The 19,743-nt window shown below is 35.4% G+C and overlaps 1 protein-coding gene across 1 annotated transcript in view; it reads right to left on the bottom strand.

Annotated features, from left to right (window-relative positions):
• The window catches only part of LONP2 (lon peptidase 2, peroxisomal), a gene marked incomplete at its 5' end in the record, with an annotated part of 42,939 nt that extends 24,019 nt beyond the window's left edge, over positions 1-18,920 (bottom strand). The window contains 7 exons of the mRNA XM_009579487.1: positions 5,457-5,598; positions 12,661-12,919; positions 14,993-15,087; positions 15,805-15,968; positions 16,307-16,429; positions 17,758-17,889; positions 18,651-18,920. Coding sequence (XP_009577782.1) covers positions 5,457-5,598; positions 12,661-12,919; positions 14,993-15,087; positions 15,805-15,968; positions 16,307-16,429; positions 17,758-17,889; positions 18,651-18,920 — 1,185 coding nt within the window. The remainder of the gene's footprint in view (positions 1-5,456; positions 5,599-12,660; positions 12,920-14,992; positions 15,088-15,804; positions 15,969-16,306; positions 16,430-17,757; positions 17,890-18,650) is intronic.
• Positions 18,921-19,743: the final 823 nt, after the last annotated feature.

Genomic DNA, 19,743 nt, shown 5'->3' with positions numbered 1-19,743 from the left:
CTCTTCTTATTGCCCACGACATCCCATACAAGTCTTGACTCTAGGTGAGCCCTGGCTTTCCCAACACAATCTTTGCATTTTTCTTTTTTTTCCCAAATTTTGTGATAAAAAAACAGAGACAAAATTAAACAAGCACTGAAGAATAACAATACGCAGTCTGACCAATCTCAAAAATTTACTGTACAAGTAGAACTATGGCTTAAATAACAGTGTTGTCTTCCTATTGCTTTTAGTACTACTTATGCGTGCTAATGCAACACTTGCATATATTTAAGCTATTACTTGACTAAGCTATTTTTCTGCATTAGGTGATAAATATTCTATATATGTGGATCACGAGTGTACTAAGGTGCTGTCTTGTAGTTTTTTAAACAGTGCTGAAAATTTTAAGTTCATTGTATATAGCAATCTACACTTGGCTTCTATATTACCACCTATGAACCGCCTTCATTCCACCCCCCCTTAAGTACTGCCACACTTTTCCTTCCCAAATGATGAATTATCAATGCTACACTGACATGAGTAATTCTCATGTTACAAATAACGGGACCTATGCATCTCCTGAGAAATAGCCCACTGCTGTCAAAATAATTTATCTGCCTATACCCAAATGAATGCACCCCTTGTCTTAGCAACTTGAATTATAGCCAAGAACAGTGTTGATAATTCTAAAAAAATGAATTTGAGCACTTCTTAGCTGGTTATGAAAGAAACAATTCTGAATTTTCATTACTCTCAAATTCCATTCAGTCTTTGAAAAGTTAAAAATCTTTAGAACAGAAATGTTTTATGATCACAACAAACTAGTAAAATACTTTTTTACGGAATGCCAGAAACACAGCAGAACTTTTTTAAAAAAAGAACAATTTCTGATTTTATTTTGAAGTACTGCACAGATTTAAGATTAATATTTGGAAATGTATTGCGACTGTAATAAAATACAAGTTATACGTTCCCCTTAGTAGTGAAATCTTAAACCATACTGAAGCATATACCTAAATTCTAAAACTAGGGTTGAAAGTCAGTGAATGCTATTGTTCATTGGCCATAAGCTATTCAAAAGCTGCTTTTCTTACCCTCTTCAGCAGGCAGCTGCTATCATTTACTCCCTTCTTTACTGATGAAGGCAAAAGCCTTGAAGTATCCTGACTAGCCAAGTACACTGATGCATAATTCAATCAGTTATAGACGTCTCTTACCTCAACTAGTCCTACAATCTAGCCCTAAAATGTAGGGGGACACAACAACAGGCAGTGATTCCAAGCACAGCATCTACAAACTTCAAAGAAAGTAGATCTATATCAAATATTAGTCTCCCATTCAAAGTCTACTCTTGCAAATTTTTCAAAACTGATTTAAACAGCAAATCCTAATTCAGCTTATCCTTTTTTTTAATACTGATAACACAGTATTTCCACAAAATTCCAGTCTATTAGCTGAAGCGTTTGCAACTACTTCCAAAGATGTTGAAAAACAATGTATTCTAACAGACCAAGTTGTTTTTTTATAACATTTATCTACACGCATGTTTATCTCTTTTTCCTTCCAGTCTGCAACTAGAAATCCTTACGAATCCTACTAAGTGCTAAGCTGGTGATTCTATGATTATTTTCAAAGATATATAAAATGCTGTACTCATGCGCAAACAATACTATCCAATAAAGGTAAAGGAAACTGTAATCAAAACCAACTTGGATTATATCTAAAAATGTGAATTATCTGAGATTTTCTACAAGGGCTAGAGTTTTTCTGGACTAATAACTCTTTGTCATGGTAACTATTTCTTAGAATAAGACATAAAACAATATCACACCTATGCATTTAAAACAGATTTTCCAAAGCAAATAGAACTGTTCTTCAGCTAGGTATCTGTGCTAAAGTTCAAGTTCAAAAGTTTTCAAAGATATTCAACTAATACAAAAATATTAATTACAAAAAGAACACTCAATGAACAAAATATCTTGGTTAATTTATGGCCGACAGCTCACATGCACACAAAGGCTTCTCTGTACCAGCTTTTTATTACCACAAAATCCAGAATAAGTTCCATGAACGTTTAATTGCCTGGCTATGCTCCTGGTCTAATTTCCCCGCATACAAATACTCACTATCAGGCACTTGGATCCATTTCTGTTTTCTTCTCTTTTAAACAGAGGTCATCTAAATTTAGACTAAAACATTCCCTTGTTGATGAACAGTAACTGGAAATAGGAAGACATTCTGTTTTGCTTAAGCAACAACTCTGCAGAAGCACTGGAACTAAACATATATCCGGCGATTATAAAACATCAAGCTTTGCTTCCAAGCTTACAGGGTATGGCAATTTTCTTCTTGAATATATCCGATTGTAGACAGTCAGTGAGAATTTAACACACCTACACATTAAGGAAAAAAGGATGTGCCTTTTATAGTTAATGATGGCACTTACCAAACAAGAAGCAGCAGTCTGAAAAACAAATGTGCCAGTTAGGTGACCACTTACTATTGTTTGTTCTCCTACATAATAGTCACCTTTGCTCATTCCAGATGGACTTTCCAACAATGTAAACCACAAAAAGCAGACGAAAATTAAGCTGTTATGTCCAGGCATGAGTTCTCCATTAGAAGAGGTAAAGCACCTGCTTCAGGATGTTTAGACAGCAGCAGAGGGATATACAGATCTCACATGGGAGCAGCCCAGACATGGTTAATAGAGCAATTACTTCTCCAGATGCAACTAATGGTCAATTAGCAACGACTTACATAAAGACTGCAGCCCAGGCAGACAGTTGGAAGCTAACCTGACAAGCCTCAGCTGGAATAATCCATGGCAGGAGCTGAGCTGAATATCACTGAGACTGTGGTTTTAAAATATGGAAACCAGAAACATCCCAAAGCAGCAAAAAGTATCAAAAATTCAAACACAAATAATTAAAAACTAAATTAATTTCATTTGCCCTCACACACTTGACATGACAGAAGAAAAACAGAAATGCTAATTCTCTGCTGCAAGACAGGGAATGAAAAATAAATTAAAAGAAACAGAAAAGGTTGAGTAAAATTAACAATATTAAGGTACAGATCTGGATTCATGACTGGAACACTTTCAAAAAAAGTTATTCTCTTTCCAAGAAAAGCCAAATCATTGCTTCATTACTGACTTTGACTGCCTAGCAAACAACATTCAGCTAGCTAATAAAATTTGATTTTCAGGTATTTTTTATCTATGCATTGACTAGATTTAGGCCAGTTTAGTTCAGAATCTAAGGGAGAAATGACAGAAAAAATATCAGCAAAACTCAAAAATAGAGCTCATTACCATTAACAGCAAAGAGTAAATAAAATCCCACAAGTGAAAAGTACAAAGAAAATGCATTTGAATATTTGTTACACTCCCCTGCTTGTCTTCCTTGCACTTAGAGGCTTTTCATGCACTCTAGAAATGTGTACTACACACTTGAGAAATATGCAGGTAAAGGACCATAACTGTCATTTTTAGAAGCTAAAAAAAGTTAAGCCATGGTATTTTCTAGCACATTTAAATTATTACTAGCTCATGTTAACATGCAAAGATCAAAACAGAGCTCTTAAACCATAGCCTGTTCATACGCTGATTTCCAAAGAACTAGTTGGCCTTGTCAAAACAGTAATTTTACACTATCTAGCAGGAAGAAAATCATGACATTTGTAGAATGTCAATTGACATTTCATTTGCAGAAAGTCATACAGCATACAGATGAGCTCATGACACCTTAATTTAAGTAGCATTTTTCAAATTCAAATCACTGTATTAAGCACTGTCAGCCAAAAAGAGTCATTAGAATGACTCTGTAGGCAAATATTACCAGAACCACTTTCATCCCCACCTACAACCGCCGAGCTACAGAAGCTACCACACCTTAAGTCTGACAACTGAGATGTTTCTAGGATTATGCCCTGAATCATTTCAGTGAAAGTGAGCCAGGCTAGCTCAAAAAATTTGGATAAATATCATTTACTAACCCAACTCCTTTTGACTGAAACAGGTAAAGAACAATCACAGAAGCAGTTCAGCTGAAACAGTGATAGGATGGTAGCCCCTGCAGCTAGAGAGAACATAAAAGAGAGGTAGACAGTGTAAAACCACAGCAGTATAAGGAAATTCTAAATGTGCACAATACCAAAACCATTAAGTGCACTAGTGCTACATCTGCTCTGGACAGCCTCAAGCGTTTCAGCCTAGCCCAGCCTCGCTGTGCCATTACTTTCCTCATTCTCTCCTTTCCTCATCATCAGTGCTAGCACAGGAAGATGTACACAGCCTTCTGTACTAAGATGCTGGGGAAGGGCAATGCTCTATGTCTTTTCCCCATACCTGAGGAGACACTCCTTCCTCTCTACAGCAAACTGCTAGAATAAAACTGCTGAATATGCAACTCAGTGGAAGAAGGAATTGTATTGGGATATCATCGTGTGTCATACTCCAGGGAAAAAGAAGGCAGAAAGGAAGCTCTGGCAACTCATTACTGTTCTCTGCTGCAGAGTCCTCTGATACATGAAGCCTGCAAGGCATAGGTCTCAATTCATCTTCTTCATAATCACTCAAGTTTTAGCCTCCTGAAATCCCAACAACTAACCTAATTAATAACATCTCAACAGTTGATGGATTTACAAAATATTCCAACAGTATCTCATTCACCAAAGTCCTTACTTGTATCTCCTAGATTTTACTTGTGTCTTGAAGCAAGTCAACTTTAACACCTCTAAACTCTTTGTGATAAAATAACTACACCACATACTTCAAAATTAGATTAATTTGTATCTTGGTCTGAGTCCCAGAATTTCAGAAAAAACACACTTAATAGCTGACTTTCATGGAAAGCAAACACTCACCACATCATAATCAGTCAAGGAGTGGGGATCTGTGACTTAAATGAAAAACTTAAGTTCAGAAAGTTAATTACAACACTAATTAAAGAAATGCTGCTAAAAGAACATGAAACTAGTCCATATTACATACTAGATAAAATGTTTAACTCCAATATAAGCTTGTACCATGAAAAGCTTCAAAAATATATTAAAATTATTCCAAGAAAGAAAGGGAAAACTTGAAAATGTCCAGCTACCATCTGCCTCCTCTACAGTTCTTTCTCATAGCTAACAGCATTTTGTCATTAAAAATCAATGTCTTGAAGTCCCCCAAATACGTAATGTTTAAGGCTTGAACAGTCTTTAAATATACAAAACAGCACAAAATACATCCTTGTGCTTAAGTACAGATCACTTAGATTAAAGATATCTCAGTATAAACAGCATTTGCTTTGTGCACAACTAATTGACAGAAATCCAACAATGTCAAAACATCGCAGCTGGTATTTGAATAAAAAAGCTGACACTGTCATGCTATCTTTTGCCTAGTGAATCTTCCTTTCTGAGTCCAGTATTATAATTCTTTTGAATTATAAATGAAGCAATGCTTGTAATTTAACATCTCTTACCTCAAGCAAGGCTGCTGCAGGATCCCCCTGCAAGCTCTTCCCCAGTTTATCAACCTCATCTAACAGGAATACTGGATTGTTAACCCCAACAGTCTTCAGTCCATTGATTATTCTGCCAGGCATACTGCCAACATAGGTGCGCCTGTGAGAAATAAATGTATATGGGGAAAGAGGGGACAGATGCTTGTAACAGGAGTAGAAACACCAAAACTAAACTGAAAGAAAAATGTAAGAATAAGCAACATGGTAACAATTCTTGCTTTTTTGCAAAACTTTTTTGAACTAGTTGATAAAAATATGGAATATGCATCTGAACTAATATAAGCAATTGTATCAGCAGATGAAAATTCCAGTTCCATGGTGCACTAGTTGGTCTGGAAAGATAAACACATGCATTAAAGTATATCCAAACTTTATGGCTTGCAGGCATGATTCAGTACAAGCACCTTTGTACTGTATGAATCTCATTAATACTAACATTTTAATAATGATGATACTGGGTTTTTGTCATCACAACAGAGTTCATACAGCATGTTACAAATTAGGGCAAAATTCCAAATATGCTGAACCATTATTGTCCCCTGTATATACAGCATACTTTAATTAATACTCACAAAAAAGAATTGTATTTACTATGTCATTTCAACATGAAATAAAAAACTAGAACACTGCAACGGAACAAAAGTTATGAGTCTGAATTCATTCAGCAAAGGTGGTAAAAACTTTTTTTCACAACGCATAGAGCAACATTTTACATGCATATACATCCCTTGTTTGCTGCATTTATCATAGCCTTTTCTGCTTGTGCCACGACTAAAAAAAAACTGTAATTAAGAGTATGAAATGCTGGTCACTCAAGAAGAGAGAGATACATGAAGTGCTGAATTACAGTACCTATCTCATGACCCTCACAAAGCAGATACGCAGAACAGGCCTGCTTTGCCATATGATCTGTTTTAATACAGTCCAAAATAAACAGGGTGACATTTAGAAAGACGAAACCAAAAATACCATGGGAGTAATTTCAAAAGATACTAGAGAAGACTTTAAATATTAAAAAAAACCCAACTCAAACCACACAGCAATGATGTTAGTTCCATGTAATATTTAACCACTGAGGGAACAAATTACAATTACTGTATTTAATTCTAGATCTGAGCAAAAATAAAAGTTTTTAAGATCTTCTAAATAGCCAGAAATGCAACAGAATTTCAGTTTGCCTATTGCCACCTTCATGCGACAGCTGCTAAAGACTGGAGCAGCCAGCCTGCAATAGTTTATCACCTCACTGCTTTTGTGTAGAATCTTTGCAGTGAGTGAGTAGATTCTGCTCCACTGAGGATCACACCACGTAACATTTATTACAGCTCAAGAATCTGCATGGGGGAGCTATTATAGTAGCATGCCACTTCACTCTCCATCTGTACAGAGTCAGCCTTGCCAAAAGAATGAAAGGATCCTATGAAATGCAATCAGAAAATTACAAGACTGAAGCAGAACTGAAGTTCACAGAAGTAAATCATTTTACCAGTGCAACCAAATTAATCATTGTAGCAATTCTGGGGGCTTTTGGTTTCTTTGGGGTTTTTTGTTGGTTTTTTTTGTTTGTTTGTTTGTGGTTTTGAGTTCTGTTTGTTTGTTTGTTGTTGGTGAGGTTTTGTTGTTGTTGTTATTGGCTTTGGTTTTTTTTAACAAAAGGTGTTTACTGCAGTAGTAAATAATTTTATATGCTTCAGAAACAATGCAGCCTGTTTTTAATACTCTATTTATGCCAGTAATAGGATAACATAATTAGGTAAACATTAAACATTCTTCTTCCTTGCTTGGTACATCATTCTCAAGTGCATGCTTAAAGACGTCACACTTTTTTAACGCATGTTTGTGTTTTTATATACACAAAGTTTTATCTGATCCTTCTAAATTCTGTAAAATTTTGAGATACCTATGTTCCATCTAGTTTTAAGAAACAGCTTTGGTTTATAAACTGAATGAAGGTAAACTGGGTTTCTCTAGTCAAGGGTAAGTTTTTCTTTCCCTCCCTTCACCATCCAACTGCAACAACACAGGTCAAAGGATAAGTGTTAGGTACCAAAAGGTTTTCTGAATAATAAATCTGTTTGTTTATACCCATGCACACACACCCGCCACTTTTAAAAACTTTTTTGGAGTTTTTCCAAATAGAAGCACTTAAAAAAAACCCAAAACAAAACAGGAAGAGATTTTTCTTTCTTGAGACACAAAAAAGCTGTTGTTATTAATAGATTGAAATACTTTTTTTTCCCCTCAAACAACTCTGAAAATAGACTTCAAGTCACAGTCATTTTAGATTCAACTAGATTTGGGTGTTTAATGATATATTTACACTTGTGGAAGACTCTCACAGATACAGCATCTTTCAGTAAGACTTAACTGTTGCACACTATCAAGTTTCTTAACATTTAAAATACGCTAGGTAGGCTGGAGCACAATGTATCAAGACCTGTGGTGAAGAAAAAGCAGAAAAAAGCAAATATACTCAAGACAACATATGACAAGTCAAGTGAGATCAATACCTTGGAGAAATACAATTTTAAGAGTATAAACATTAAGTGGCTTCTAAAGCAAGCAATAAGAAAAACATTCTAACAGTGACAGAAAATCATTAATTTTTTTTTATGCACCCTGTCCCAAGTAAGCCTTGGGTCATGAGCTACCGTATAAAAAACTTAAATAGAAACCACAGTCCAACTGAAACAGATCCAATGTTACGAAAATTATTAAATGGTTCCCTATACAACCCAAGAGTTCTTCAAGAAACTAAAACGTCAGAATTAAAGGAACTATTGTTGGAAATACGGAGCAGTTCTGCAAAATACTCAGTCTCCACAGAATTAGGGTTAACAGATGAGAAAAGCACACAGTGACTAGAAACATTCTGCTCTTCCTTTCACTACCTGACAATTGACTATTCTCACTCTTCCACTCTCTCATACTTTCTTCTTCTCATTTGTATTTTCAATCATCTCTAGACATGGTAAATATAAACAACTAACTCCAATATAAGTGTTTGATGCACTAAATTTCAAATAAAAACATGCTTAAATTTATTTATGTAATTTCATCAAGTATCACGAAATAGAAACTCGCACTATAAATTTTAGGGTAACAAATACCTAGGTATCAACTCTTCCCATGTGTAACAGTCTAAATCTATGACACATCTTCATTTATTAGAGATGGACCAATACCTATTTTATTATATTATTAATCAAAGACTCAAGATCTCCAAGGCAAGTAAAGAATGCTAATGCAAATGTCATATGTAAGATGACAAAGAACAATAATGTAGTATTTTACCTTGAAAACACAAACATAGGTAGCCTGTCTTCATTTCTAAATGGTTATTATGGAACACATCTCAACACAAGACTCCTCAGTAAGACAGACCCTGCAGATATTTACATATAAAACCACTACAATATATTAAAATTACAAGCAGATATGGCCATTTATCTGTCTGGACATTAACCTTTGCCTTGTAACTTGTGAAACTGAGTACTGCTGTTTGTGAACAGTAGCCACTGAATGTGATGTTATTCTTTATTTTCATTATTTTAGCTAGAGTTAAAAAGAGGAAAAACAATATTCTACAGCAGCATTTTTGATGATATAAATAAATGGCACAATCACATCTTTCCTTTTCAAAAATAGGAAACCACACACACACACGTAACAGAGAAGATCATATAGTTACTGTATAAAACAAAATATCAGTACTGAGGAGATCAGTACTTAGGAGATGCAGTGAGCTTCTTGGAAAAAAATTCTAAGTCATCTTTCAGGGTGGTTTGGGTTTTTTTTACCTTTTTTTAGTATAAATTAACAACAAATGTAAACCAGCAAATTTTTACATATGGTATAGCTGATTGGTAAATGTGAACAACAGCTGGAGGATGTCTGATAAAGCAGTTCTATTTTTGTACGAAGATGATGATTTCATTTTGGGAATGCAGAACAGTAGTAGCTACTCTTCACCCAATCAAAAAAGGATTCACAAACTCCAGCTGCAGGCACATGATCCACACTGAAATGGCAAAAACTGGGCGTTTCCGACTGCCCTAGTTACACATCACATGGAACAGCACACTTACTGAAACACCACTCCCCACCCTGCTCCCATCTAATATATTTTATTTTGCTTGCTGAATCTATCAGTCTGCATCTTTCACTTACAACAGTAGTAAGCGGCCAAAGTGAATGCTATTTCAGGCAATATTTGCTCGAAAGTGAAACTGAACCACCGGGTTTTTTTTAATCTTCTAGTATATTTAGTACATTTTTTTTTAACGTTTAGTACATTAGTAGGTACACATACTATCATTCTTCTGTAATGTTAATGGAATCCTTAACTTAAGCCTTAAAGCCTAATAAGGAGCTTTTAGGAGAAAAAGAATGGCTCCTAACATATAATATTAGAAAATCAGCCTAATTAACAGTAAAACTCAGGGAACAGCAGGCTATGTCTCCTCCACTTTTAGACCACCTCTGTAATTCTCTCTATAACTGCCACCAGATGCACAATACAGATTCACCTGACTGGGAATAACTTTATTTATTCACACAAAAGGACATTAGAGAGAGAAGTCTACAGAAAAGCTGCAGTTCTAATTTGATTAAATCTTATTCTGAGAAGCAGAAAAGCAGAAAAAAAATGAAGCAGAATTAAAAAAACAGTATGCAACAGTTGGGTTTGATTTTACCCACAAAAAACTTGCAAAAGCAATCTTTTACATGGGACTCCTCGTACTAACTGCTCTAAAGTTTATTTTTAAATTATACACTTGTTTGTTGAAGAGTAATCACATGATGCTCTTGCTAATTCTAGACAGTATTTTACTTTGCTGATGAAAAATAAACTTTCTTATCAAATACTTCACATGAGCTAATTTCAAAGAAATTTTTTAATACGAAATTTATCATGGTTACCTTCTAACATGCATTAATAATTTTAAAATGCCCTCAAAAACACTACAATGACAGCCACAAACACCTGAATTTAGAAGTTTTTAAGAGCCTCATTATCACATGACTGTAGCTGTCTTTATTCTTTATTAAGTCTAAGCACAAGATAGAAAGCCAAACAAAAATAAAAAAAGAGGAAAACAGTAAGGAATTACTGGCAATTGAGTAAGAGTTGATGACAGTTTTACTTTTATTTATAATGTCAATTTGACAGACGTGGTTTCCCTGTTACAAAGGCTTGAGTGCTGCTCCGCCCTAGAAAAGCTACTTATGTCTCTAATGCTTAGTATTCAACAGCCTCTAGTGGTTTCAGTTCAAATAGCAACATGTTGAATCACATTTTAAATTGTTTTTAGGATGCATACCATCTGAAACATCAGAATACTTACTTATTAAGCAGTGATTAACAACACAATTTATGAACTACAGGAATAATACATAGTGAAGGAGGAGGACAGAGTTTCACTTCTTTTTCCATTAATGTGTAAGTAAATTGGTAAAAAGGCCAGCTACTACAAAGGTTTGCAAAACAATCACATACACATGCAGAGAGTGCTGCTATGCAGTAAAAAACGATGTGTTAAAACAAATGTATCTAGAAACCCCCCAGTGGCTGCTGGGTATGTTGACCAAAACTACACTAAGAAAAAACTGACAGATTATTCTTTCAAACTACAAACTCTAGGTAAGTGTCAAACACTCTGCAAAACAAAACTCCTGCAGGAAGTGCACAGGAATAAACGTGTTGGTCATTTGATCAAGGGTGCTGAACTAAAGGTTTACAAAACAACTCTGAATTTTCAAGTTGTCATCAAGTACAAAATCACCATTTTCTCACTTTTTCATCTCTCATGTTCTGGTCTAAGAAATGATCAATAGTATATTATACTCTAGATTCCTAGAAATATTCCAGATTCCTAGAAGTTTATGCATATGTTCAGCACAAGATTTCCCAGTGAGTCTCCCGCATTCCTTCCAGTTGGGACTGTGAGCTTCCACCATTCTAATGTATTCACACATGCAACTAGCTCACACAGTCAGAAGTTGGATACTACAAAATGAACTTTTATTAGCGCATTTCTTTTAAGTCTTCATTAAAATTACATAGGGAAATGATAAGAATACCAGGGACCTTTTTATGCCTTGAAAACAAAAAGAAATTACAGAATAACCTGGAATTGAAGCAAGAATGATGGTGTATTCTTACGATTGAAAGTAGCAGCATAGCCATTGGGCAAAATTAACTGCTACATGGCATCAAAGAAATAACTGATGGCTTTAATTCATAATAATTTACCTACTATTGTAAGGAGAAATTTTATTCAATAACATGACTTTAAAAAAAAAACCAACAACACATGGTTTTACAGATCTTTAGAACACTAAGAAATTCATTATTCCAAATTTCCTACACTGCATGTGATAAGCATAAAACACGTTTAATGCAACCAAAAATGATGCACTGATGTTTGGCAGTTACTTATCTACATTACCCATTTATTATGCTTCCGGTTGCAAGGAATGGGGAATGGTCTAATATAAACAAATGAATTAAAAGACTAAGAAGTAGATACATAGAGAGACGCAAGAGAAAAAAAAAAGTCCTAAGGAAAGTCAACCAAAAAACCTCCTTTGAAATCTTCCAGCTTAAGCGTCCTTGTATAATCTTCCTTTTGAAATGGGAAAACAGTACACTAACAAGTTTGAGATACTAAGTAACTCAGTTGCTATCCTCTAGCAACTTTTCAGCATCACTCTCAGTTTTTCCTGCTGTTTTAGGGACTACCATGGTTATAAAGTAATGCATTGCTATTCATAGGCTATTTTGTATAACTAAATCTTTACATCCTTCTTAAAAAGTAGAAAAATCAGATCCAACATGTAAGAGTTTCCATTAGACTTTCTACTGAATTTTACTTCCAAGTGCCAAAATGACTGAAGATGAAATTCCATTCTCCACTATGACAATAAAGGGCAGCAGCAGAAAGAAAAAATAATGGCTGTATCTCAACACTAAACATCCATTCCTATTACTAAAATTCTCTCCCGAATAATACCGTTGAATAACAAGAAGAATCAGTGAATAACTACCATTGTTTGAATAAGCAAAATTTCTCTGTATTAGCTAAACAATGAAAATAATCAACACATTCTGTAACAAACAAAAGAAAAAATTGCAATTAGGAAAGGAAGTAGTAGTTACCTGTGGCCTCGAATATCAGACTGATCACAGACTCCTCCTAAAGCAATTCTGTGAAATTCTCGACCCAAAGTCTTTGCAATTGATCTTCCAACACTAGTTTTACCAACTCCTGGGGGCCCCACAAAACAAAGAATGGGTCCCTTGAGGTTGTTTTTAAGCTGTCGGACAGCTAAGTACTCCAAAACTCTCTTTTTCAACTTCTCCATAGCATAATGATCATTATCCAAAAGAATTCGAGCTGCACGAATTTCAAGGCGATCTATCAATCATTGACAACAGAAAAGATATCAGCACATTTACCTTTAAAAATGGAAACAATTAATTCTACAATACAATAGAAACAAACACATTCTCAAACACGTTCATCAATGCAATCCCCCCGACACACACACACATTTCAGACAATGTTCTCCTAAAACAAAGCTATTATAATTCTCCTTAATAAGGAAATTAGACATAAGCTAGAGAGATCATAGTACTGATTGATACAAAATTTTAAAAACCCCACCTTTTCACTGTGTCATAGATGGAAATCTGGTTCAAATGAAGTTAGTATCTATTCTAGAACAGGGAATCAGTCATACAGAAATTTTTCAACATTTGCTTTCTCACCGAAATAAGTCTGATCCTGTAAGGTCTTCTCAAAAGACAAATTCATCCCAATGTCCTCATCATCTACTTATGATAAGAGTCTATAAACATCTCACAAACAGAGCAAGATGCTATTGGCTTGAAGGGCAGGCTTTACTTGCTAAGCAACACTTAAAGTGATTCGGCACTGTAAAAAACACCCATGTGATACTAAGCACTGGAAAAATCAGGTTTTTGCAATTGCCACAGTTTGAGATAAATGGTCAGGCCTCACCGATGGACATTAACTAATGCTTTACACAGAGCAGGAATTTCTGGCACAAAGCACATGTCTTCTCTTCTGCTCTACAACATAAAGAGAGCAGGCAGGAAGCAGTGAAGTCTGTCAACTCTACACACACCCACCCTTCAACTTCTATGCATTCCAGATGCAGACCCCTCATACCGGTAAGTGTGCGTATTTCACATACAGACAACTGTGATTAAATTCTCACCGTCAACCATGTAAATTTTTGTAATGAATTATTGAACAAAAAAATTCACTAATGATCATGTTCTACTGGATTTTCTATTTTTATATTCATGTATATTTTTATTCACTGTAGCTACGGAGTCCAAAGCATCATTCACATGAATGTGAATGCAAACTTTGCAACTTTGCTTAAAGGAAAACTTCAAACTACATGTGACATGGCATAATTTTGCAAGATTAAAGAGCAACTTTCACCACAGAACCATTCTGTTAGAACAAGTGTCAACAAATACTTTACTCATTTTGGGATTCTTTGAATAATTCTGTAGAGATCTGCAAAGAGCTGTAGGCAGATCTTTTCACAATTTAATGATTAAAGAAAATGTTTACAAGGAGATTTGTAAACAGCCAATGCTCTAGTCCAAAACGGCCAAAATTCATCACCATGCATACTGAGAAGGCAAAAGATAGACAAACGTTTCTGCTGGTGTGGTATGTTAAATTTCTTTTCAAAATCAGATTGTTTTAAATGCCATTCAAAAGCCTCATTCTTCAGTAGCTGCTAGAAGGAATTAAAATCCTTTTCTCCAGCAGTACACCTTCTGGAAAGTTTTTTTCCCACTTAATCTACTTGTGTTGGTCAGTAGGAAAAGTCATATTTGATTTTCTGCTCTTTCCTCGCTCTCCATTTTTGCATACTGTTCCCATATTAATAATCACTCTCTGCTCACAACTTTTGAAAACTGTGGTACAAAGCCAACGTGATACTCAGTTTTTCTATTGTACCTGAAGTTGTAATTATTAAAATCAACTATAATTGTCATTTTTCATCTTTTTGTTCCTTACCAAACTTGATTAACTTAAGACATGCCAGAACCTTCTTCAGGAAGGTCAATGCTACAGAAATGTACAAAAGCTTTCTTGTCTGACATATAAAAAGTAATTAGCTGCTCTTTTCTTCATTATTTTAGATACATGCTAGCACAGACTGTAAGTAATAACACCTTCATTTTTCTGGGTAGATATTCCTAATACTTTTCAAATTCAATTCTTAGATGTACAACTGAACTACACAGGCTATTCAGTATACAGATATTACTTTAAGCCAGGCAGACCGTAAGACTTGAGTAACGTATTAATGACATTTTTATGATCAGACAATGAGACAAACATTTGCAAGACAGAACTAAGTACACAGTGTTTACATGATGGCTACTTGTCCTAAAAATGTCTGTGCAAGAGGCAATCAACAGTAATAGAAGGGTTTACCTTTTGTACTCTTGTTCCATGGCAATTCTACCATCAGTTCCAAGTAATTTCTTGTCAAAGCATATTCTGGCATTGACTGAGGCATCTTCTTTAATCTGGAAATACACGCACAGAATTCACAAGGCTGATCAGGAATTAACTGCAAAGTAAGACTCTCTTGCACCACAAGATAGATATTTAGCAAACTTGAGGTCATCAGCATACCCTCTTACTTTCTGACAACCATAACGCTAAAAAAGCAAGTCACTTTCAATGAGGAGATCCTCTATGCATAGTAATAGGTTATTTATAGGATCCAAAGAGAAACGAAAAAAAGAGTCAGTTCCCTATGCATACATTGCATACGCAATGCATACACCACTATATATGCATCCTCACTGAAGAAGAAGTTGTTAACCATTATATCACCATGGATAGCACAGTTATCCCCTCACCAGAGAAAAACAGAGGAAAAAAGACTCAAAACTGGGTCAGTTTATTCATTAATTATTAACAACTGCGGTGTTAGTATTTTTTTTTTTTTAGATCTTCACTTCATAACCTCTACAGAGGCTTAGAGCTTACAGTTTAATGCTATGTTAATGTATAAACCATATCTAGCAGACTTCATATTTCTTTGTCATCGCCTCTGATGTTCCAAGAAGATGAAATGATGAAATTTCTAAGCAAAAAACAGCACTCTAATAATTTTTTAAAAAATAATTTCCAAAACACAACCAAAACAAACATATCATCAAATAAGAAAAGGTTAACGCAAGATTTGTTTTAAAAAATAAAATAAGAGAAGAAATCACCATTTGAAAGTTTCCTACCTCTTTATTTCCTTAAGACAAACTTTAAGAGCTTGTTCTGACATACTGGATGTTCTAATCTTTTTTTCCAGCATGACAACATCATCATGATCTTCTTCTTCCTCTTCGTCTTCTGCAGTGCTTGGAATGTGATTGATTCTTCTGTTAGGACGAATAGCTACAACCTACGAAATGAAAAACAGAGCCAGAGAATAATATCAATACGGCATCATATGGCTCTTTAAAGGAACCTGAGCATTTATTCAATGTCAGAAAGTGCTCAGATTAAAACTGCCTAAGCTTTTTTTTTTTTTTTTTGAAAGACTATTTTCTTTTTTAAGTATTTAAACAGCCAAAGTTGCCAGCTGGGTGTTCTCTGCAGCTCCAGACTGACCAGGAAAAATTATAGCTATACATTAAAACTTCGTACAGATTAAAATCATGCACGTTCATTAGCCTGTTTAAAAGTGCATCTTCGTACTTATTTAGGATGTTTAAGTATCCCACATTTAAAGGTCCATACCCGTTTATCATCATCCTGTTTGGGCTTTCTTGTTTTCTGAAGCAGCTTCAGGCCTTCAATCTGTCTAACAAGCAATGGTATAGTCATCTTGAACCGTTCTTCCAGCCTAACAGCATCTAAAATCTAAGAGCAAGGAGTTATAAGTAACCAACAAGTTTGTGCTGATAGATCATCAGTTTAGGGGAGGGGAACATGGAGGGTACTGTTACTGTCTTTTGACCAGTTACGGAACAGATGGTTTAGGAAAAAAGGTAGCAAGAAAAGCAATGAGAATACAGCACACAAAATCTAGCCTCAAGGGTCTGGATGCCAAAACTACAAAGCACTCCAAAACCAGAAGAAAAGTCTTTTATCCTGTTTTTAAAGCGTCTTATTATTTCAGCCACATTTTCTGTGGCAAACACCTATCAGCATTCTATTTTTCAATTACTGAGCCTCAGAAAAGAGCTAGCCCTCTAACAAAGTTACAGCATGATCTCCTTGGTTAACCCAGAAAAAAATCACCTTATACCATAAGGGTTTTTTTTGTTTTGGTTTGGGGTTTTTTATTTCTTTTGTTTGTTTTTTTAAAATTTTATACACTAGTCCATTTTCATGTTTAATGATGTTGGTATGTAGAAATAGGCAGAATTTCGCTCTTGTATATTTCCACAGCTTCCACTGGCTGCTCTTTTCTTCATCACTTCTAATAAAAGAAAGGACATGGTAAATTTAATGACTAACGTACCTTCCTCGAGCAGGATATTCAGCTACAGTACACACCTTCACTTCAAATTATTGCATTATTTTCTATTTGTTGTTTGAAAGAACAGCTCTGAAAAAACCTAACTTATGCTTTCAATTCAAGGTTGAACGTGCAGCTGGCAGTGACAAAAGAAAAGAAACAACAAACACAGCACGCAAATACAGAAATCAGACTAGCAAGTGTCAAGCCATAAGCATCATTTTTGCATAAAGTTATTTTGATATATGATGCAAATTTAAGCAGTGTCTCAGTGTTTAAAAACCCCCACACTTCACATGTTTTTAAAAAGATAAAAAACCCCGTGATTCTGAAGCTGTTGGTATTAAGAGATGTATAATGATCTCTCAACTGTGATAAGTAAGCAAGATTGCAACACAATTTGAAGATTTATCATCTTTACCACGAGAAGGGGAAGTCCACATTGTATTTCTTATTGTTTAATAAAATGAATGGTTTCCAATGCTAACTAGATTCATTTACCTATTAGGTGAGTTCTGACATATAGATATATAAACACTTCAAACAACAGCATAAAAGCTTTTTACAAGTATTCATGCTCAGTTGTAAAACAAATACCTTCTGGCACAACATTATCACTGTACAGTCTCAAGTATAAGCAATTTCAAAATTATCTAAAAGTGATTGACCGTAAAAAAACGAAAAGCAAACACCTAACTCCCCTTAAAAAAGTTTAAGAACATAATACCTGAAGCTTCTCTTGGTTGGATGTACGGATAATAGAAGTCAGTATATCTGGCAAAGCTTCTCTAGGCAGATTGTCCAAAAGACGTCTCAGCTTTGCAACTGCAGGAACAGACATATCCAGCATCTCAACCAACTGCAAGGAACACACAATGAACAATATTCATGATTGCCATGTTTCTTTTTAAATTATTTAAGTAACTGACTTAAAAAGGATTGCATCTTTCAGTATGAAATGTGTTTAGGTACCTGCCAAAAAGCTACTGAAATAAATGCTGTTCTTTCACAGAAGAGGCACTAACTCAGCATAGGGCAATTAAGACTTTGGGCTTTCGTGCTGTTCGAGAAGTTCAAAAATACCATCGTTGTTTGCAGCACCTTTTTCAATGCCTACATCTCTTATTCCCCCCACACACCCTGATTAAAAACTTTCCCAGTTAAGTTAACACTATGACGACTCTTCTTCTATACATTATTTAAACTCAAATTCCTTATGCCTGTTTTTTTTCCCTTTAATAATTTAAAAAAAAACAACCTCACAAAAAATCAATCCATTCTATATATTATTAATTCTGGAAAAAAAAATATTTAAAAGTATTCCTTGTACTAGAGTATATTTATAGTATCGCTATATATGAAATAATAGCAACTTATCATAGCACTAATATACCCAGTTAGACTCATCCTGCGATGAGCTGTATAGCCAGCCTAGAACTCCACAGAGAAACCTTAAGCTATAACAAAAATACTTATTTTGTAGCAGAAGCACTGAAAATTTACCAGTCGCTGAAAAATCTAAGAACTATTGAGAGAGAAGGGCAGATAGGAAACAAGCAAAATCCCCAAATATACCTATAAATATGCCGATATATCGTATATAGGATCAAAACAATTTACCTGCACTGCATACTTGTAGAATTGTTCTGATAACTCTCCAAGTTCCTCCTCAGATTTAAGCTGATTAGTGAACTGCTCAAGTCGATCTAACTGTTCAACTTCAGCAACAGGATACGGCTTCTCTTTCAGCAACTGCAGGATCTGGAATCGGCAGAGGCCAGTAACCAGCAACGTATAATGTGGCTTGGGCCAGTTGCTACCAACCACCTGAACTGCCAAGGCAGCAGTGCCAATCCTAAAAACAGACCAAATCTTTGTATTATTTGTCACCTTCCACAGAACATTTAGTGTACCTCTTATCAAGAAGTAATCAAGCTATAGGTTGCAAGAACCTCCTGGGTCATAGTTCCTTATCATGAAAGGCAACCAAACTATATACAATTTCCTTTGCAACACAGATTACAAAACCAAACCCTAAAACCTGAAAATGAATAAGCTAACTAAAAAAACTGACAAGGGTAATAGGATACAGTCACCTGATTTAGAAACACATGCCATTTTTTCATAATTTAATGGAGCTTGCTGTGGACAGGAATGCTGACATTTCCGCTTAAACTATACGCATTGGAAAACTGAGTGTGTGTAATTTACAGTTCTTCGGTGAAATTCTCAGCCTCATTCTGAACAAACGTTTTAGATCACATGTACCTGTTTAAGCAGATTTAAAAGAGAAATTATTTTCTTGCAAAACCTTACCAAGTCCACTGATGTGGTAAAGTTCTGAGAGTAAGGGTTACAGCATGTTAGTTTTACTCATGCTTTATCCCACAGAAATACAATTCGTTTCCATTTTACGTGAACTAGATCACTATCCATGCTACTTCTTTGGCGAAAAATGTTATCGTTAACAACTGCGACACCATTTATGCTCCCGGCCTGCGTTCTTTGATCGTATTTCCCTCTTCCACCTCGGTCTCCTTTTTCAAACTTTTCTTCCAGACGTCAGTCACAGTCCCTGTCATCTCCCCCCCCAACGGACGCTCGTCCGGTGCAGCGAGAAAAGTTTCTCCGACGGGAGAAGCGTTTCCCACAGGGCGGCGGAGCAGCACAGACTCGCCCCCGCGGCCAGGCCCGCCCCCGCCAGCCCTACGCC

This window comes from Fulmarus glacialis, unplaced genomic scaffold, assembly GCF_000690835.1.
Source record: "Fulmarus glacialis isolate BGI_N327 unplaced genomic scaffold, ASM69083v1 scaffold38046, whole genome shotgun sequence".
In the NCBI taxonomy this organism is placed as follows: Eukaryota; Metazoa; Chordata; class Aves; order Procellariiformes; family Procellariidae; genus Fulmarus; species Fulmarus glacialis.
This window is presented reverse-complemented; position numbering and strand designations above follow the sequence as displayed.